The sequence below is a fragment of the Hemibagrus wyckioides genome, linkage group LG16 (assembly GCF_019097595.1).
Source record: "Hemibagrus wyckioides isolate EC202008001 linkage group LG16, SWU_Hwy_1.0, whole genome shotgun sequence".
Classification (NCBI taxonomy): domain Eukaryota; kingdom Metazoa; phylum Chordata; class Actinopteri; order Siluriformes; family Bagridae; genus Hemibagrus; species Hemibagrus wyckioides.
In genome coordinates, this window is record NC_080725.1 from 18,888,638 (window position 1) to 18,912,394 (window position 23,757).

The following is a 23,757-nucleotide window of genomic DNA, read 5'->3' on the forward strand; positions in this document are numbered from 1 at the left end:
TCATTACTCACTGATTATTAGACCTCTCTTTGAGTCAGCTGCCAGGACAACACAAAAGCTAACAGGCTTCAACCAACCTGTTAAAAGAGTAGTTATTTACACACCAGGCCGTCGGAGGTAAGACTTTCTAATTACAATGACAAAAAAACAGAGATTTGTTATATGGCTGCAAAAAAGAATAGTGTTTTATTTTGAGTATTAGTTATGGCTTCTTTATTCTTGAACTATTGTAGTAGCTAATACCACTTGCTTCTTTTGAACTGTATGAAGGAAAGAAATTAGCAGTTTGTCCAGAAGAGAAATTTTTTAGAGTTGCAATTAATAATGAATTTAAAGGTGCAATTAATAATGAAGTGTGAACTTGACAGATTTTTTCAAAGGGTTACAATTAATAAACAAAAATCCCCTTAATTGATCATATGACAAATATGTTTTATATTTTGATTTTATTACTTTTACTTGTATATAGCAGTTTTTTTTCTAGACTCTGCTTAAGGCTTCAGTTCCACTATTATTCATCTCATCCTCTCCAACTCAGTGAAACTTAACTTTATATGCATTTTTATAGGCAAAAAATGCTAAGAAAAGTGTCAGCGATCATCAAAATTTCCCTTTAGTCCTTCATTTTGCATTTGCTTTATATAAACCAAACCCAAATCATTTTGTTAAATTTGTCCTCATTTGAAAGTTCACTGAACGTTTGATTCGGATGAATGATTTAATTAAGCTACATCCAGCAGCCAAGAAAGCAAACTTCACAATACTGCTTAATGTTTTAACTTTAGCTAGCAAGTTGTGTTGATTTGGTCATAGGAAAATATAGTCTAGCAAATGTCTATTACACTGCCCACTTGTCACTTCCATACAAATAATCAGACTTACAGTAATCTAATCATTTAACTATTAGCAAGCTTTCAGAAGCTTGTTTTCAAAAAAATGCAATAAAACTTGGGAGGTCCTATTATGATTGGTTGATTTGTATAGTAGATCCTAATGTGGGCAGACAACAGTTACTCACACTCATGCCACATTAAACAAAGATGATTAGGCAAAATGATTTTTGTTTGCAAACAAACATTGTGCTTGCCATTAACCAGCTCCTATATTCAAACCAAGGAACACAACTTAGTTCTGTAGTTTGTAACATTGTACATTTTGTGTTTAGTCTATTTATCTTTCAAAAATTGACATTTTGAAAAAAATAATCCTTGAATGAGAAAATTTCAGTGCAGTAACTGTTAAATGTGTGTTATGGATGAAACAGTAAAGGAGTTAAATTTAGCCCCAATGCACATGACATCTAGGAGGTGCATCATTTGGAGTGTTCAAACAGGCTGAGAATCTGGTCACATCCAGACGCCCCCGCCCTGTGAGGGGCTTGAACCTGGACCTCCGTGGTGGTGCGTGCACTGGCATGCCATGGAGATAGACCCAGACGCAGGATTCCTCGAAGCACTGCTTTATTGATGTAGACAGACATGGGGAAGACTAACCTAAATCAGACACTACATAGCACTAAACAGAAACCCAAAAAACCCGAACTTGGACATGACTGACTAAAATACCACACAGAACATTCAACAATGATCCACAAAGACAGGTGCACAAGGATCCCTATTTATAGGGCTACACATTAAGGTTAATTGGGAACAGGTGACAACAGGATAGGAGAACTGGAAAGGCGTGGCACAAAATACAAACAAAGAAGCAGGCCTCCAAGGTTCACCTGTCAGCACCCTCTCTGGGCCTGGCAGGGAACAGTCCAGCCATTCCTGACATAACCCCCACCCCACCCCACCCCACCCCCTCTAAGGCACAGCTCCTGAAGTGCCCACCTTAAAATTAGAGGATGCCCCAGGGGTAGGCGGGAGATGTAGTCCATGATAGAGGGGAGATGCAAGGCTTGATGTAGTTCATGAATGCAGTCTATGGCGATGCCCCAGGGGCAAGTTCACGTCCAGCTCTGGCAAGAGATGGGAGGGAAGCGTCCTCCATGGAAACTGCATTGGCAAGCTGGCAATCCCCAGCTGGCAAGGTGGTGGAACCACGTTTCCAAGGGGTCCGATAAAAAGGGGGTGCCCCCCAGACATGGGATCGAGTGGCGTCCTTCATGGAACTCCACCGTGGAGCGGTGTCCCTGACCGACAAGGATGGAGACATCTCCCTGGGGGAAACAGGGAAGGAATCCGCCAGATGTCATCCACCAGATGTCCAGGGCTCTAGCCAGCAGACTACAAATCCTTGCCAGAAACAGGAACTAGCTGGGAATCCCACTGGGTCTTAGAATGCGTTCGGTTATTCCGTCACATCCGGATGCCCCCACCCTGTGAGGGGCTCGAACCCGGACCTCCATGGTGGTGCGTGCGCCGGCACACCATGGAGACAGACCCATATGCAGGATTCCACGAAGCACTGCTTTATTGATGATGTCTACACTGATTTATTGATGAGCGCTAATTAAACAGAAACCCAAAAAACCTGAACTTGGACATGACTCTAACTAAAACATAACACACAGAACATTCAACAATGACAGGTCCGCAAGGATCCCTATTTATAAGGATCCCTTAATGCTACACATTAAGGTTAATTGGAAACAGGTGACACAACAGGATCGGAGAACAATGGGAAAGGCGTGGCACAAAATACAAACAAAGAAGCAGACCTCCAAGGTTCACCTGTCAGTGCCCTCCCCAGGCCTGGCATGGAACTGTCCAGCTGTTCCTGACAAATCTGCTGCTAGGAGGAAGTTATCATCAGTCACTACTTCATAATATTGTACTTTTATTTTCTGAAGACCATTGGTGGAGGGCATTGGTGGTCTTCAGAAGAAAAAAAAACACTTTAAGGGATATGTTAATAACAAATAAGACAATGTGGTTGCCAAAAAAGGCTTTTTTTTTTTTACTTTTTCCAGAAAGAGGGACGTCCTTAGTGACAAAATGTAAAAAAAAATAATGTATGTTATTATAAGTCATGTTTTTAACTTTTTTTATTTATAACTGTAAAAATAAAAAAAAGTCTAAATGTTGTTTATGCTTGTGCCAGTGCAAAAACAGAACAAAGGAGAAAGGAAGTGAAATGAGGACGGAGGGAGTATGGGATGGAGATGGTACAAATACAGGATGAAAGAAAGCAAAAACAAAGAGCCAAACCAAACACCAAGTGAACAGTAATCAAGACAAAACACCAAATACCTGAAATACAAAAAGGAGCTTGTAAGTAGTCTATTAACCCCTTTTTTACTAGGAATATAAATATATATATATATATATATATATATATATATATATATATATATATATATATATATATATATATATATATATATATATATATATATATATATATATATATATAAAACAGTAGCTTTTCTGCTTTAAACAATAAATAAATAAATAAAATAAATAAAATTTCTAACATTGTGAATATTTTAAGCCAATTAACATATGTTGTTTACTTGCACTTACGTTTCTGGCATTTGGCAGACGCCCTTATCCAGGGTGTCTTACATTTTAGCAGGATTTGACCTTTAACTTCCGAGTGGTAGTCCAACACCTTAACCACTAACCTACCACATTACCCCTAGTCTATTTTAGTCTTCTTTTAAAAAGATAATGTTCAGGGATTCAACATTCCAGGATAATATTCATTATAAATAATATAATATAAATATAAACATGTAAATATAAATAATATATAAATAATATTCAAAGTTAAAGAATTAGAGAAATTTTATTTATATTTTTGTAGTACTAAACCTGAGGACATGAAATTTTTCATATGCTAAGCAGCCATACAGTATATCACTGTTCTTAAGGCAGAGTCACTATTGACAACTGGAAAGTGGACTGGTTTCTGCCAAATGCCATAAATGTAAAGTGGGACTCTAAGTTCATCACTAGTGTTAAATAAAACCCACACCATTAAGCATAAAATACAGAAAAAGCTGTGAGGAACTCTTTTACTGCCTACTTCACTTTATAATGTTCCCAACTCTGATAGGTTGCATCAAAATCTGTGTGAACATCATGGCCAATCCAGGTAGGACATTTATTAAACTTGTTTTAACCTATAGCAACAGTTGTTGTTGTTGTTGTTGTTATTTTTAATCCATAGCAGTACCAAATATTTACATTGAATTCTTAATTCTGATTGGTCAGAATTTGTTGATTACTTTCCTGTCACAGTATTTCTGACTACATTATCATATAAACATTTGATTAGCATAAACAGTCTTTTATTCCATTTTTATTTCATTAAAATGGTGAAGTTTTCTTAGATAAGGATTTAGCATTGATTAAAGGAGTCTCCAGTATCAGCCCTTTATAACAGTTAGAGGTAAACCCGTTTCCTATTTTTTGAGGAATTGTCGTCATAAATCAAACACACATTACATTCATCCTTATTTCCCAAAACAAATATATTTTTAGAGATTTAACATTGGCTAGGTGGCAGCTAGTGAATAACTTTTTGTCCAAAAGACATTTGATCCGAGAAAATTAGAGAATGATACAACTTCCCAGCAAATGAGAGAATTAACAATTGTGTTAATAGGTAAACAGGTCTAGCTAGACAGAAAGACTTAAAGAATTTATAGTTTCAGCTAATCTCACTAATGACTGTAATTCCAGTCCAAACCACTCCAGAAGGAATTACGAGTTCTGGACTCCCTTACAACCTTTTTTTGCAGTCTTTTATTCTCTCTCTCTCTCTCTCCTGATCGGCTCTTAGCTGTGTAAATAGGCTACCAGTGAACACTAATTTGCATACTTACCTTTTCTGTCCGTGTGCCAATTTAAATTGAGATGAATTTCCTTTGCCTTCATTAATAGCATTTGGTGAGCCTATTTAAAAAATGATCATGTTTGTAAATGACAATGTTAATTTCTTACGTTTATTGTACAGTGAAATCATCAGAATACTTCTTGAGGTTTGCGGCCATTGTCCTCATGCTTATGTTTGTGGTAAACTCACAGAAACTTCCTGAAATTTCAGACTTGGTTCTAGAGGTAAACTTTGCCTTCACTTTCTAGTATTGAATTTTGAAATTATTTAATTTGTCATGGACAAAGAGAGACTAAATCTTCTGTAAATGCCTGTTAATGGGTAGAAAACTCTAATGATGGAACCTTTTATTAAAATCCAGATTAGTTATACAGATGGACAACTCAGTCACATAAGAGGAAAACGAGATGGTAAAAAAAAATCTGTTTTCTATTTTATTTTAGAAGCATATTCCAAAGACCTCCAGAATGACTGCCACAATGCTTTAAAATGTACTGTATATATAAAAGATATATGTATATATATCTTTGTACTTGTCACCTAAATAGCTTCCTTTTATTTCAGCCAACACAAGTATAATAGAATACATCATAGTGGTTGAGGTGACTGTATCAGAATTGATTTTGATCGACCAAATCAAATCATCATTGAACTCCATCAGCTTTCCATTACAACTAGACAACACCACAAAAATGGATGATTTCTCCATTACAACAGGTAAACATCTGTTATTAAGGTCATGCTCTGATATTTAGGATTTTTATATCATGTTTTTAATAACTATGGGAATTGCATCAGTCATTAAGTGTCACTAGGCACTACACCAACCACTTTATGATTCATGGAAACCAGATCCTGGCATTTTCACAGTGTTCCTTCCCTGACAAAATTTTCCTCTCAGCATGACTAATGAATATCTCCAGGCTTTCAAACAGTTGTGCAACAGAAGCGTTTGCCCTATTGTTAGGAGATTGTACATTTGATTCATGACACTGCCACAGCCAACTATGGCTAGAAGCCAAAGGAGCAAAATTGCCTGTATGTGCTGGTTTGGAGAGCTTGCTCTCACACTTCTGTCAATCACAGTGACAGTACCAGGCATCTATGAGCTCATGTATGCAGAGGAGGGCAGATAGAACATTTCTTTGAGAGAGTTACACTGCCATGTGATGAGAAGCAGATCAAAATGTGCTATCTGTCAATCTCTAGTTGGTAGCTGTCATAGGATAAGGAGAGAGTTAACTGGTTTCTGGTCTTGTAATTGCTTTTCCAAAAGGTATCTGTATATCTATCAGCAAGGTGCTTGCCATCATGTTTATACCAGCAGTACCAGGCTAGTCAAATTGAGTCATTTGCTTATTTGTATGCTAGTTTTTATGGCATTATTTTAGCAGCAAATGTCCAGCACACATTCAGTGACTGCCTGCCCTGATAAATCTGCATCAGCACTACGAATTTGATACGTTAATAACTGTGAATTCAATGTAGAACTATTTTACTCTGGACAAGGGTGATTTATTACAACAAAATATAGTAGGATATTACTGAATTCTTCTGAAACCTACACATGCACAGTATTGGCAACAGTGCATGCTTCTTTACATGTAACTGTACTTTATTTCTCGGATTTTCAACAGATTTCAGATATCAGCTGAATAACTATCCACTGTTTATTGCACACACAAGTCTCAGAAGCTTTACTGTGTTAACACCTCAAGTGTATAATAACAGTTCATATTCAGAGTTAAGTTATGCATAGAAATTGAGGATTTATACCAAAATTGTGCCTAGCAGGAATTCAGACCTCAGGCACACTTTGTTGCTATTTAGATATTTGTGTGGGAATTTCATTCATGGGGCAGACTTTGCCTAAATAACACAATTGCCAGATCTAGTGCTATTTCAAAAACTGACATATAATCAGTATGGAAGCTATAAAATTGCAGGGATTATTGCGATAATTAGGATTGTTTATGTAGCCATATATCGCCAAAATTGCCATATAATGCCAATCTATATGTATTGGAGTAAACTCCAGTAAGATTATTTGTATAATGAAATGACTATTTTGAATTTTAAAATGGTCTCTATCTTCTATGTATTACACTGTATTCTATTACTACTTTCCCCAGTGTGCACACCAGTTGAAACTGAATATTACTGCACATGTGAGGATCAGTATTTTTGGCCATATGATAACTGTGCATATCATGGCTGTTATACCTTAAGCGAAGGAGCATGCAACTGTATTGGGGGCTTATCCAATGGTGAACAGATGTGTGTGCCAGAAAGTGGTAGGAGAAACGTTTTGTTGTATATAGATATATCTAGAAGATTACAATGTTTTCTTGTGCTTACTTGACTATTGTCTTTTTCATAGAACTGCAAATGTTTGACTTTATCCTTGATATTGAAATTAATGCCACAAGCACAGAAGTGACAAGTGAACTAAAGGATCTTCTAGAAGGATTCAGTTTCCCACATTTTTTTGAAGTTTCGAAGGTGAACATTACAACTGGTAAGAATTAGACATTTTCGTATGTTTGAGGCAAATTTGACTGAAAATGTACATGAATATAGTTGAAATGGCAATCTTGTAGTTGACATATTCTTGGAAATATAGGTGCTAGTAAAGATATATTTGACACTGTTGATAATTATCTCAAAGTAGATTTAAAATGATGTAAAGAGCATTTTTTTTTTCTCCTCTGAACTTTGTTTCTGGTTTTCCACAGTGTGCAGTTTGAATGGTGCTGAATATCAGTGCATCTGTGAGGATCAGTTTTTCTGGCCATGTGAAAAGTGCACACTATATGGATCTTGTGATAATGTCACCAATGGCTTGTGTAGTTGCATCGACGCTATTCCAAATGATGGACAGTTCTGTCAACTAATCAATGAACTGACATGTAAGTATGACAAAAATAAAGCATTTAAATGTGAACATCTGAAGGACACTATCATTTGGCAAATTTCCAAGGAAAAATATTCATTTGATATCAGTTCAAAAACATGTAATAGTATTGACAGGTTCTACTTTAGTACTTTATTTTACATAATATCTTGTCCTGACTTCATAGATACCTTGGCATGTCCATCTTCAACAAGCACAACAGGTAAATCTCCAAGATGAACTTTTTGCTTGTGTTCTTTCTTTCTTTCTTTCTTTCTTTCTTTCTTTGTTTCTATTTTTTATTAATGAAATACATAATACAGTAAATGGCAGTTCACCATATGAGCCAATTTGTAATGTCTTGAAAAAGAAAGAAACACTGGTGTACCAGACACTGAAAAGTGGCCAAAGCAAACAATTGCAGTTCATGGCAGAAACACTGAGAGCTGTGTAGACAAAAAAAAAGTGGATAATCGAAAAGAAATACTGAGATGGGCCACAAAAATTATGAAACCAAGACTAACCTTTACCAAAGTGATGGAAAATTCAAAGCATGGAGAAAGAAAGGAACTTGATACAAAACCTATGAGTTCATTAGTCAAGCATGGTGGAAGTAATGTATGATTTGGGATTGCATGGCTACTTCTGGAACAGGCTCACTAATCTTTATTGAAGACATGATAGTAGCAGGAGAATGAATGCAGATGTATACAGAAACATTTTGTTTGCAAATTTACAGTGAAATGCATCCAATTTAATTGGGATGAACTTCATGATGTAGCAGGACAATGAGCCAAAACACAGTATTAACACAACAAATGACTTTAGGTTTTACATTTAGAGTCAACAACCAGATCTCAAATCGATCAATCAATTAATACATTCATCTCCTGAAATGGAGACCCTGAAAAACAAACAACAGCTGAAAAAAGCTTAGGTAGCATCAAAATAATGCAACAGTTTGGTGGTTGAAACAGTGCGTTGCTGGCTCAATGCAATTATTGCAAGAACAATAAGATTTTTAAGGCTATTTGTCCAATAATTTTCTTCAATTAGAAATTTGGTATTGTCTGCCACCAAAGGTTCCATGTTTTAAATTAAACACATTTAAATGAAATTATCTTAAAATTACATTTGCACAAGCTGTATTCATAAGCTGAAATTCTGATCTATCATTTCATATGCTTATCTTTCAATCTCAAACCCAAATGTCTTCATCCTATAGCAAAGAATAGTTTTGCCGCTCCCTTTTTTTATTTAATTTTTCATTTAAAAACTAAATTACATCTAATTCATTAGCAGAGCATTTTACCTATAGGCAAGGTTGTAAGATCTCTTTCTGATATTAGATATATTAATATTTATTTATGTTTTACAATTTTTTTTGTTTTGTTAAGTCACTACAGCACCATCCACATCTACAGATGCCATACCCACACATGGCACAACCATCACAATCACACCAACTACAGCCATTCAAACCGCAACTACTACAATTACAGCCACCTCAACCACAGATACAACAACTACAGCCAGCACACCCACAATATTCATAACTGATACAATCATATATGAAACAAGCACACCCATTCAAACTCAACCTATTACAAATACATCCACCACTTCAAGTACAATTAACACACAAACTACTACACCCACAGACACCAAAAGCACCACAATGATAACTGCTACAACACCAGACACTACACCCTCAGCTATGCCAACTACAATCTCAACAATCACAATTGATACCACCACAGCTTTTAAAATCACAACCCTCCCAATTCCAACCAACACCACAGACACCACACAAACCATCACTGCCGCAACTATAGACAGCACCACAGCCAAAACAAACAAACCCACCACAGTGACAACTGCTATTACATCAGATGCCACAGACACTACAATCATAACTGATACATCAACAAACACTATACTCACAACTGCCCCAACTACAGCCTCAACTATTGCATCTGAAACAACCACAGATGTTACATCAACAGACATTATAAGCACAGCTGCCCCAACTGCAGCCACAACAATCACAACTGATATAACCACAGACATCACAACCACAACAAACCCATTAACCATGACCACAGACACTGCAACTACAGACACTATGCCCACAACTGCCCGAGCCTCAACAATCACAACCGTTACAACCACAGATGCCAGAACCACAGCTTTCCAAACCACAACCATTGAAGTCCCAGAAAACACCACAGAGACTGCAACTACAGACACTCCACAAACCATCACCACCACAAAATATAACACTACTGCAAACATAGACAAAACAGACAAAGCCACCACAGTCGAAACTGCAACATCCACAGACACAACTGCTACAAACGGAGAAATCACAAGCACATATGCAACATCTGCAAACACTATATCTACAGCTGCCCCAACTACAGCCACAACAATCACAACTGATACAATCACAGAGGACACAACCACAGCTCTACAAACCACAACCCGAGCAAATCCTGTAGCCAGCACTACAGACACTGCAACAACAGACACCACACAAACCATCACTACAACAACCATAGATAGCTCTACTGCAACCATAGGGAAAACAAATGACATCACAGAAACAACATCAGTTACAACATCAGATGCTACAAACACAGAAACCACAATAACTGATACATCAACAGACACTTTATTCACAACTACCCCAATTACAGCCTCAACAATAGCAGCTGATAGAACCATAGCTCTTCAATTGACAATCCAAACAAACCCTGTAGCGAACACCACAGAGACTGCGATTACAGACACCACAAAAACCATCACCGCCACAACTATAGATAGCACTACTGCAAACATAGGGAAGACAAACAGCGTCACCACAGTCGTGACTGTTACATCAGAATCCACAAACACAGAAACCACAAACACATCTGCAACATTCACAGACACTACATCTACAACTGCCCCAACTACAGCCTCAACAATCACAACTGATACAGTCACAGAGGACACAACCACAGCTCTACAAACCACAACCAAAGCAAACCCTGTAGCCAGCACTACAGACATTGCAACAACAGACACCACACAAACCATCACTGCAACAACCATAGATAGTACTACTGCAACCACAGGGAAAACAAACATCGTCACCAAGGTCACGACTGTTACATCAGATTCCACAAACACAGAAACCACAAGAGTGACTGATACATCAACAAACACTATATCCACAGCTTCCCCAATTACAGACTCAACAAACACAGCTGATACAAGCACAGTTCTTCAATCCACAACCCGAGCAAACCCTCTAGCCAACATCACACACACTGAAATTACAGAAACCACAAAAACCATCACCGACACAACTATAGATGGCACTACTGCAACCACAGAGAGGACAAACAAAGTGACAACAGTCACAACTGCTACAAACAGAGAAACAACAAACCCATATGCAACATCCACAGACACTATATCCACAACTGCCCCAACTACATCCATAACAATCACAACTGATACAATCCCAGAAGACAGAACCACAGCTCTACAAACCACAAACCTAGCAAACCCTGTAGCCAGCACTATAGACATTGCAACAACAGACACCACACAAAGCTTCACTGCAATGACCATAGATAGCACTACTTCAACCATATTGAAAACAAACAACATCATCACAGTAACAGCTGTTACAACATCAGATGCCACAAACACAGAAACCACAAACACATCTGCAACATCCACAGACACAATATCCACAACTGCCCTAACTACAGCCACAACAATCACAACTGATACAATCCCAGAGAACACAACTACAGCTCTACAAACCACAACCCTAACAAACCTCGTAGCCATTACTACAGACATTGCAACAACAGACACCACACAAACCATCACTGCAACAACTGTAGATAGCACTACTGCAACCATAGCAAAGACAAATGTAGCCACCACATTAACAACTGCTACAACATCAGATACCACAAACACAGAAACCGCAATCATAACTGATACATCCACAGACAGTATACCCACAGCTGCTCCAACTACAGCCTCAACAATCACAACTGATACAATCCCAGAGGACACAACCACAGCTCTACAAACCACAACCCTAACAAACCCCATAGCCAGTACCACAGACACTGCAGCAACAGGCACCACACAAACCATCACTGCAACAACTGTAGATAGCACTACTGCAACCATAGCAAAGACAAATGTAGCCACTACATTCACAACTGCTACAACATCAGAAACCACAAACACAGAAACCACAATCATAACTGATACATCCACAGACATTATACCCACAGCTGTCCCAACTACAGCCTCAACAATCACAACTGATACAATCCCAGAGAACACAACTACAGGTCTACAAACCACAACCCTAACAAACCCCATAGCCAGTACCACAGACACTGCAGCAACAGGCACCACACAAACCATCACTGCAACAACTGTAGATAGTACTACTGCAACCATAGGGAAGACAAATATAGCCACCACATTCACAACTGCTACAACATCAGAAACCACAAACACAGAAACCGCAATCATAACTGATACATCCACAGACAGTATACCCACAGCTGTCCCAACTACAGCCTCAACAATCACAACTGATACAATCCCAGAGAACACAACTACAGGTCTACAAACCACAACCCTAACAAACCCCATAGCCAGTACCACAGACACTGCAGCAACAGGCACCACACAAACCATCACTGCAACAACTGTAGATAGCACTACTGCAACCATAGCAAAGACAAATGTAGCCACTACATTCACAACTGCTACAACATCAGAAACCACAAACACAGAAACCACAGTCATAACTGATACATCCACAGACATTATACCCACAGCTGTCCCAACTACAGCCTCAACAATCACAACTGATACAATCCCAGAGAACACAACTACAGGTCTACAAACCACAACCCTAACAAACCCCATAGCCAGTACCACAGACACTGCAGCAACAGGCACCACACAAACCATCACTGCAACAACTGTAGATAGTACTACTGCAACCATAGGGAAGACAAATATAGCCACCACATTCACAACTGCTACAACATCAGAAACCACAAACACAGAAACCGCAATCATAACTGATACATCCACAGACAGTATACCCACAGCTGTCCCAACTACAGCCTCAACAATCACAACTGATACAATCCCAGAGAACACAACTACAGGTCTACAAACCACAACCCTAACAAACCCCATAGCCAGTACCACAGACACTGCAGCAACAGGCACCACACAAACCATCACTGCAACAACTGTAGATAGTACTACTGCAACCATAGGGAAGACAAATATAGCCACCACATTAACAACTGCTACAACATCAGATACCACAAACACAGAAACCGCAATCATAACTGATACATCCACAGACAGTATACCCACAGCTGCTCCAACTACAGCCTCAACAATCACAACTGATACAATCCCAGAGGACACAACCACAGCTCTACAAACCACAACCCTAACAAACCCCATAGCCAGTACCACAGACACTGCAGCAACAGGCACCACACAAACCATCACTGCAACAACTGTAGATAGCACTACTGCAACCATAGCAAAGACAAATGTAGCCACTACATTCACAACTGCTACAACATCAGAAACCACAAACACAGAAACCACAGTCATAACTGATACATCCACAGACATTATACCCACAGCTGTCCCAACTACAGCCTCAACAATCACAACTGATACAATCCCAGAGAACACAACTACAGGTCTACAAACCACAACCCTAACAAACCCCATAGCCAGTACCACAGACACTGCAGCAACAGGCACCACACAAACCATCACTGCAACAACTGTAGATAGTACTACTGCAACCATAGGGAAGACAAATATAGCCACCACATTAACAACTGCTACAACATCAGATACCACAAACACAGAAACCGCAATCATAACTGATACATCCACAGACAGTATACCCACAGCTGCTCCAACTACTGCCTCAACAATCACAACTGATACAATCCCAGAGGACACAACCACAGCTCTACAAACCACAACCCTAACAAACCCCATAGCCAGTACCACAGACACTGCAGCAACAGGCACCACACAAACCATCACTGCAACAACTGTAGATAGCACTACTGCAACCATAGGGAAGGCAAATATAGCCACCACATTCACAACTGCTACATCAGATACCACAAACACAGAAACCACAATCATAACTGATACATCCACAGACAGAATACCCACAGCTGCCCGAACTACTGCCTCAACAATTGCAGATGATACAACCACAGATGTCACAACCACAGCTTTCCAAATCAGAACCATCAAAATACCAGTAAACAGCACCACAGAGACTTCAACTACAGACACTCCACAAACCATCACCACCACAACTATAGATAACACTACTGCAAACATACTCAAAACAAATAAAGCCACCATTGTCACAACAATCACAACTGATATAATAACAGAGATCACAACCACAGGTTTTCAATCCACAACCAGAGCAATCCCTGTGGTAAACACCACAGAGACTGCAATTACAGACAACATACAAACCATCAACACCACAACTATAGATAACACTACTGATACCATATCCAAAACAAGCAAAGCCATTACAGTCACAACTGCTGCTACCACAGATGCAACAAACACAGACACCACAATCATAACTGCTACATCCATAGACACTATACCCCTGGCTACCCCAACTACATCCTCAACAATCACAACTGATACAACCACAGATGTCACAGACACCACAAACACAAGTCTTAAAATCACATCAATTGCAGCCACAGCCTCTACAACCACAGATACTACAACTACTTACATGACCACAGATAACACAGCCGACCAAATCACAACTGTTGCAACCACAGCGGCCAAAACCACACGGACCACAATCAAAACTGATTCAACCACAGAAGCCATACCCACACCTATACTAATATACACTATACTACCTACTACTAACACAGATACTACAAGCACAAGTCTTCAAACCACAGCAACTGCAACCACAATCTCTACAACCACAAACATCACAGATTCAAACTCTATACCAACTACTTTTTTAACTACAGTCACAACAATCACAACTGATACAAACACTACAAACGCTCTCCAAACCACAGTCATCCCAATCCCACTCACCAACACCATTGATGCAGCAACTACAGACCCCACAACAACCACTGTCACCCCAAACACACCAGTAAAAATGACTGCATCAACAGCCACTGCAAACACAACCACGCTCACAACTGCCCCAAAACAAGGTAAGATTTCAAACCATTAAATCTTGGTGAAGATAAATTTTCAACAATTTTTCATCTATTGTATATTATGTATATCCTTTCTGTATATCACCCAACACAAAGTGAATTAATGATTTGGTGATTTGGTAATGAATTAATGAGGGAACATGTACACCTATCAGCCATAACAGTATGAGCACTGACAGGTGAAGTGAATAACACTGATCTCCTCATCATGGCACCTGTTAGTGGGTGGGATATATTAGACAGCAGGTGAACAATTTGTCCTTAAAGTTGATGTGTTAGAAGCAGCACAAATGGGCAAGTGTAAGGATTTGAGTGAGTTTGGCGAAGGGCCAAATTGTGATGGCTAGACCACTGGATCAGAGCATCTCCAAAACTGCAGCTCATTGATGCACATGGGGAGTGAAGGCTGGCCACTAATGGCCATTAAAAAAGTTAATGCTGGTTCTGATAGAAAAGTGTCAGAATACACAGTGCATCATAGTTTGTTGCATATGGGGCTGCATAGCTAAAGACCCCTGTGCACCGCCAAAAAGCAGCAACAACGGGCACATGAGCATTAGAACTGGACCATGGAGCAATGGAAGAAGGTGGCCTGATCTGATAAATCACGTTTTCTTTTACATTACGTGGATGGCCGGGTGCGTGTGCTTCACTTACCTGGGGAACACATGGCACCAGGATACACTATGGGAAGAAGTCAAACTGGCAGAGTCAGTGTCATGCTTTGGGCAATGTTCTACTGGGAATCCTTGGGTCCTGCCATCATGTGGATGTTTCTTCGACACATACCACCTTCCTAAGCATTGTTGCAAACCATGTACACCCTTTCATGGAAACATTATTCCCTGATGGCTGTGGCCTCTTTCAGCAGAATAATGTGCCATATCACAAAGCAAAAATGGTTCAGGAATGGTTTATGAAATTAACACAATTAAATGAAAATTAAGCAATTAAAGGTATGCTTAATTTCAAATGCATTAATGTACATTTACATTTTATTCCTTTTGTTTTTTTTTCACCCACAGACACCCGTGTCATTGGGTTCTCAATGACAATAAACAGAGAATTTGACACTGCACTCACTGATAAAACAAGTGAAACCTTCAAAAAAGTTAAAGCAACAATTGAGAGTTCAGTAAGTGGCACACAGTAAAAGTATCAGTGCATACTTCAGCTTTTATTTAGAACTATGCAAGCAGGGAATTGAACACTTGGGGTTTGCTGTAGTGAGAAAACAATCCATGCCAGGGTGATGCCATAAAGTCTGATACAATTTACTGTTACCATTGATACAGAGAAGTGTTTTATTCCTCTTATACTACAGCAATTTCCCAGTTATTACAATTATTAATAAACAAATGACACAACATCCTTTTTATCCATTTATTGTTACTTATATATTGGTACATCTATTGAAACCTACTGTTATCCCTTACTATACTTTATAGTATCTATAAACAGACTTTCCCTGACAAAAAGCTTTAGCTGACAAAAAGCTAATACAGAGATCTCTTAGGAGACTTATAATAGATCTCTGTATTAACAATTATATGCATTTCTTTTTAAATACTTGTATATTTTTAATGTTAGATTATGTGGAACATCCATCATACATCTCCTTTTGAATGAGCTGTTACTGCAGAAACAATAATATTAGAATAACCATTTATTAATGTAAACTTGTCTTTGAAATTACAGACAGAACTACTGTTATAGAAAAACAATTCAGCATGTTTTAATTCAAGAACTGAGCATGTGTATTTTTCAGATTGATGAAAGTTACAGAAGCTTACCTGCCTATCAGGCCAAATCAGCCAGTGTGAATGCTTTCAGGTAATGTTATTTCTTGCATTATCACTATTTTTTTGTCCAGGTCGGTAGATAGATAGATAGATAGATAGATAGATAGATAGATAGATAGATAGATAGATAGATAGATAGATAGATAGATAGATAGATAGATAGATAGATAGATAGATAGATAGATAGATAGATAGATAGATAGATAGATAGATAGATAGATAGATAGATAGATAGATAGATAGATAGATAGATAGATAGATAGATAGATAGATAGATAGATAGATAGTCTTTTCAAACTTTCCTGAAACCTTATGAAACTGCATCACTCATACAACATGTAATTTCTGGCATGGTTGTTGACTTTTTTCTTTTTTTGTCATAATAAGTGATGTTCTATGTTTTGACAGGGCTGGCAGTGTGATTGCAGACTTCAACATTAATGCAACTAGCGACAACCTTAATTTGTCATCGGCAAACCAACAACTTGCTAGCAATCTCCGTTCACTGGGATTCAACATAAGCAATGATGCATTCAGTCACAGTGGTAGGAACATTACTCTCTTCTTATTATTGAGTCTTCTTCTTCATATTATTATTATTATTATTATTATTATTATTATTATTATTATTATTATTATTCATTTTTGCAATCCAGCACACTTTCCCATTCTGTATAGCATTTAGAAAATGAAAAGAAGCATCAAAACCTCAAACATGTGCATGGCTCTGTGTTTCAGTGGCAGATGGTCTATATAAAAATAAAGACCAAATATATCCTGGGCAGGATATTATACTGACCTGTAACACATCAGCAAAGAACACCATTAAGTGGACGAAGAATAGAATTGAAATAAATATGTCTGATAGATATATAATTAATCAAAATGTGCTCACTGTGAAAAATACCACTCCCGAGGACAGTGGTAAGTAAAAATGACTTCTATGTGGTAAACAACTTTTCATACATTTTACATTTTAAAGTCTTAGGTACAATTTTAAATGTGTAAATATTACCTTATGAATTATTTGAATTAGTTTTCCATACAACTATTTCTGAATCCAAAAATCCATATCCAGCATCTTTTTTTTTTAATTTAAAAGCATTACTCTATTTTATCCAGTGGGTACAAGAAACGTTTATAGTCTTTTAGTTGAAGTTTTCCTTCAACCACCAAGTATATATATTTATATATATATATATATATATATATATATATATATATATATATATATATATATATATATATATATATATATATATATATCTTGTTCTTGTGTTCTCATATTTATATCTTATACATGATTATGTAGATTGCTGTCATTTAAGTACTAAAATACAATTTTAATACATTTTAATCAGTGATATTGTTTAGAATTTCTATATTAATCTCCTTTTCTTTCAAAATGTTCAGGTCAGTATGAATGTAGCACAATAGAGAACTCAATACCCTATGTGATCTGGCAAAGGATTATGATTCCAGAGCCCAATATCCAAGTGAGCAATGACAAATTTGTAAAATGTGAGAATTCAACAATTATGCTACAGTGTTGTGTTCAGGAGAGCTATGAAGTGAAATGGAGCATTGACCCTGCAGCCTGCATTCAACCTTCAACAGGTCACACATTTCTAATATATTAGGTGCTCAAATATAAAAGCAAAACATTATTAATATCAAATATTTAGCCTAGCTACACCATTTAAATATTTATAATTTGTACTTTATGTTTAACCAGTTTAATCATTATTACTTTATACAGCTCCCCCAAAAGGCTGCATAGTATGTGGCTATAAAATGAACACACAGGAATGTGAGACTAAGGAGAAGATATCAGTCACGTGTCAACTTATTAAAAATGATTACAAGGCACAGAAAATCACAATAAATACAGTCAATGGATGTGAGTAATCCTTCATTTTTTTAAATAACATTTTTCTTTTAAATATAAATATAGAACATTAGATATAACTTTGACTTAATGGGCATGATTATCATAAATCTGGGTGACTATTTTCAATGCTAATTAATTAAAAATGATATGAAATATGAATAAGACAGCATTTATATTTGTATGCATTTGTGGTTAGTGATTTTCTGAGTTAATTTTTTAAGTATAAATTACTTATTGATCTGATTTTTATTAAAAAATATTTTTTTAGTTTTCTTTTTTACTTGGAAATGGGAAATGTACTCCTTGTGCTCAAAAGTTTAATTTTCCTTGAAATTTTGAGACTTTCTCATTTGTAACATCATTCCTATAGCATTTACCTGCTCTGATGATATATTTGGACTTGGGAATGTGAATGACGTACATGTTGGGGACTGTAATGAAGGCATGGTTGGCCATCGAACAGCTAAGTGTGACTCAACTGGACAGTGGCAAACTATAGATACCAACTGTGTCCTGCGAGTCATTCAAACTCTAAAAGACAAAGCTGAGGTAATCAGATTTTATTTCAGTTTTATTTCCAACAACACAAAGGAAATGATCTCAGTTATGTGATTTTCTGCATATCATTTTTTTCTTTAGATCTTAACACCCATTGAGCTCCCACAATTTATGGATACTCTCAGTACTGCAACTGAAACAAATGCTCCAAATATAACAACATCTTCATCGGCCATATTAACAATTGCTGCCATTCTGAAAACCATTGCCAATATCTCCCAAACAATTTTAGTCGATGAACCCATTATGACCGTAAGTATAGTCTTGTTTTTTGTTCTTGTCACTCATCTGTCTTTCAAAACTTAAGCATAAAGAAAAATGATCAATTTTGTTTCTAATTTGTAATGCCATATTTTGCCATATTTGATTATATGTACTCTTTCTAATAAACATTTACATTTTAAGGGTTTCCTACAAACAGTGGAAGTCATTGGGTCAGTAGATGCACGGAAAGCATGGATGGATTTAAATCAAAACAGTACAACCAGAAATGCCAGTTCTGAACTTCTGGAGTCCATTGAAAGTATTGCACGCAGACTCTCAGATAAACACGTTGAGATAATGACCACCTCTACTCATCTCCAAAAAAATAACATCACTGTCCCATTTTATGGAGTATTTGGTAATAAATCATCGACCCATATAGGCATTCAAACGATGAGTAAACAGACTTTCATAACCATCCTAGTGTTTTCAGCACTTGACAATGTCTTACCTGTTCGAATGGCCTACAATAACAGTCCAACTAACACCAGCATCAATGGAGATGTAGCCATGATTGAACCAAAGTCAATAATTAACAACATCTCCTTTTCTTTCGCCATCAAAAATAAGACACTGGGAAATCCTCAGTGTGTCTTTTGGAACTTTAGTCTTCTGAATGGTACTGGTGGATGGGACTCAACTGGATGTCAGTTGAAGTCATTAGTGAATGAAACTGAAAAATATACATGTGAGTGCAATCACACAACCTCTTTTTCAATCCTGATGTCACCATACACCATGGATGAAATCCAAGCCATTATCTTAGACTATATAACCTACATTGGTGTTGGCATTTCAATGGGCAGCTTGATTTTGTGCCTCATCATTGAAATCATTATATGGAAAGCTGTGACAAGAAATGACACATCCTACATACGCCATGTCTCCATAGTCAACATCGCTGTCTCTCTTCTGATTGCAAATATATGCTTCATCATTGGAGCAGCTGTTGTTAAACAAGAGAGTCCCTGCAGTACAGCAACCTTCTTCATGCACTTCTTTTATCTTGCCCTTTTCTTCTGGATGTTGCTGTCAGCACTCTTGCTCCTCTACCGTACCCTCATGGTCTTTTCCAGAATGACCAGAGGAACAATGATGGGCATAGGCTTCACTGTCGGCTATGGAGCCCCGTTAATCATTGCTGTCATTACTGTGGCATCTACAGCTGGAAACAAAGGATACATTCAACAAGATTACAATTGTTGGCTGAACTGGAAAGAAACGAAGGCCCTCCTGGCATTTGTGATTACTGCTCTGACGATTGTAGCTATAAACTTCATGGTGCTTATTGTGGTTCTGTGTAAGATGTTGAGAAGAGGAGTTAATGCTTCTGTTCAGCCAGATGAGAAACATCCCCTCTTGGTCATTGCTAGATGTGTGGCGATTTTAACACCTCTCTTTGGTCTAACGTGGGGATTCGGCATTGGGACCATGTTGTCGGACAAGTTTGGCATTCACGTTGTGTTCGCTTTCTTTAATTCACTGCAGGTACTAATGATATTCTCTTTGTATTTATAATGACATAGTAAAGATGATAGCAGAACTGAGCTGATCAAACTAATCCATAAATTTGTCTCTTTAAAGGGTTTCTTTATTTTGCTGTTTGGCACATTACTGGATAGTAAGGTATATGCTCTTATTTATGGATGGGGGTACAATAAAAAAAAAAAAGAATAATAAAAAAAACAAAAATACTTTTATATTACTTGTTTTGTGGTTGCAGGTCCGAGAAGCCCTGGCAGGAAGGTTGGCTCTGAGTAACTTAAGCTCTAACCCCACAAGGGTAAATACTTTTTAACTGAGTCCTACAACTCCTTGGAATTTTACATTCAGCATTTAAAATGAACTTTTTATTCTACAGAGCACAAGTGCAGGATCAGCACTCTCACACAGACTTCCATTCATTCAGAGGTTATGGCGGAGAGGTATGTTACGGAACTGAAAGTGGATTAATACACACATGAAATTTAAGCTTCTTAGTTAATACGAAGGTTAATATATCACTAAAACTTCAGACTTGGTATATTATTATTGCATTTTTAACATTTTATCACTGTCATTTGGTTTAATATCAGGCATGTTACACACAGGATTAATAAAGCAAATAAAGAAGTGCTTACGTTGGTCCCTTCGTCTTCAGTTTAGCCGCTGAATCTCCAGTTACTGATTTTGGATTTATTATTAGGCCAGGTCTGTTAAGGTGACGGCCAACCATGACCAAAAATAGCAATGAGTGAAATACTAGAATTATTTTCACCCATGCCTGTGCTGATTTAACAATAAGAAGATTAGAGTTATTAGCAAAGGATTAACTTACTATACTCACAGTCTTTGAATTGAACAACAATGGAAAAATAGCACAAGAATGACGTGGCAGAAACCTTTTAAAGACACAAGAACTCACTCACTTCAAAGTCATCAGATTTTGTTATTGGCATTCAGCATGGAAACCAGGAAACTGCCCTGGTGTTTTGGAACAAAAGAAAAGAACAACTAATTGTTTATTATTATTATTTATTTATTTTTTTTATAATGATTTAATGCCAAATTATAAAAAATATGACTGACAAACCTAATTTCTGATATATCGCACAATTTACTGAAACTACACAGTGCATACAATATCAGTTTCTTCATTAATGAGAAGTAATGTGAACAAAATTTCACGAATCACTTGAAATCTTTTAAAAATCTTTTACATGTTTGCACTGCCGCTAACATTCTGCTCTCTTGCAGATGTGTACCGTGTATCCGAAGGTGGCATTTCACCTCCGTCTTCAAGCAACTCCTATAGAGCTGTTTAGCTTCGTTATCTAATGTGGCCCAAAGTTTCATCTGTATATTTAAGAGCTTATTTTCTTGGTGACCTCAATGCTCATGAAATTAATTTAACTAGACTTTGTTGGTTATTCAAGACAATACGATATGACACGGTATTTATTTTGTTTTAGAAGAACAAGCATTAAACCTGTCCTTACTTATCATGTGATATTACACATTTACAATAAATAATTCTTATTAACTATCTAGCGATGCATTTCTAAGCCATGGTTTTCAATGTGTGATCTTGAATTTTGAATCTTGTGTGTTTGTTATTATTTTCTGTTTGCTTTTCAGGTTATGAATCCTGGTAAATTAGCTAGTAAATTTGTATTGTTGCATCTGTGAATGTTTTCTAAGTTGTTCCACATGTTTGTATCTACTTAGGGACTTGAAGAAAATGACAGACAGCACCTTATCACGTTTTCACATATCCAGTGTTTTCTGAATTCTCTAAAACAAATAAAAAGTTTAGTATAAAAATTTCCACACAACGCCATCACATTTGCTTTGACCGTCACTGGTCGTTAATGTTAGGACTTGTGGCTACGGTTATCACACCATTTGCATTTCTCAAATTTCAGGTCAAATTTCTTACAGGTTCAGATCCTACAAACGGATCTGTTACAAATACGAAGCTCAAAAAACTCTCACGACTCAGGTCTTTCCATCCAACATCCAGTAGCCTTGAACCGATTCAGTGAAATGAAATGAATGTCTTTTTAAATATGGAGGCACATTTAAGTAAAACGTGAATTATTCCGTTTTCCAGTCTGCAGTAGAAAACACCAACATGGAAGGACTGAAAATAAGTGATGACATTTTACAGCTAGCTTGATTAAACAAGCCATTTAGTTGTCAAGTGTCATAATCATCACTACTTTTAGCTCAGTCATTGTTTGCATGTTCCCTTCAGAACAAATATCTCTAAAGGTTTTTCTTTTAAGTGAATGGGCACAAAACCCCAGAGTCACGCTTGCAAAATCTAGCAGGAAGCCTTCCCAGAAGAGATTATAATTATAAAAGGAGAGATCACACACACAAGCGTGATGATCAGGTGTCTACAGACTTGTGGCCAAACACTTGGCAGGATTCTACAGGATTCTGAAGGAATTTGGCAGGAGTTGACAGATTTGTATCATCCAGGGCCACTCCTTCCTGGATCCTTAACCCTGGAGGATACAAATTTCCCTCAGACTGAAGAAGCTGCTTGGAAGTCCAGTTGGCATGATTCAACTTCCAGATAACCGCACCTGGATGACCGAGAATCTTCAGACACATTTTGACCATAAAGTGCATTAAACCTGTGATGTACTTAGTGTGATAAAAAGTTTTTCTTTTTTCCTTAGATTTAACACCGGCACATGTCTAGTTACGTGGATCCGTTCTGATTGGACTGATATCACGCAAGTTCTGCATAATTAAACAGAAAGATCT

The 23,757-nt window shown here is 37.4% G+C and overlaps 1 protein-coding gene across 1 annotated transcript; it reads left to right on the top strand.

Annotated features, from left to right (window-relative positions):
* Positions 1–23,733, top strand: LOC131367191 (mucin-2-like). Its single transcript, XM_058412460.1, has 24 exons — positions 1–117; positions 3,049–3,218; positions 4,006–4,044; positions 4,909–5,012; positions 5,150–5,198; positions 5,353–5,505; positions 6,921–7,082; positions 7,169–7,306; positions 7,524–7,697; positions 7,869–7,904; positions 9,079–14,979; positions 16,011–16,120; positions 16,754–16,818; positions 17,196–17,332; positions 17,526–17,711; positions 18,201–18,404; positions 18,547–18,687; positions 19,049–19,227; positions 19,318–19,488; positions 19,642–20,988; positions 21,085–21,126; positions 21,224–21,283; positions 21,362–21,425; positions 22,237–23,733. Exons 3-24 carry the CDS (start codon positions 4,032–4,034, stop codon positions 22,302–22,304), a joined length of 9,504 nt encoding a protein of 3,167 aa, XP_058268443.1. The 5' UTR covers positions 1–117; positions 3,049–3,218; positions 4,006–4,031; the 3' UTR covers positions 22,305–23,733.
* The last annotated feature ends 24 nt before the right edge of the window (positions 23,734–23,757 follow it).

What these genes read in the sequence shown, in the direction of transcription:
- LOC131367191 (XM_058412460.1), top strand. An exon ending in ATCTTCAACAAGCACAACAG is followed by an intron (nt 7,905 to 9,078) that starts GTAAATCTCCAA and finishes TGTTTTGTTAAG; the next exon opens with TCACTACAGCACCATCCACA. An exon ending in CTTTCTTTAATTCACTGCAG is followed by an intron (nt 20,989 to 21,084) that starts GTACTAATGATA and finishes GTCTCTTTAAAG; the next exon opens with GGTTTCTTTATTTTGCTGTT.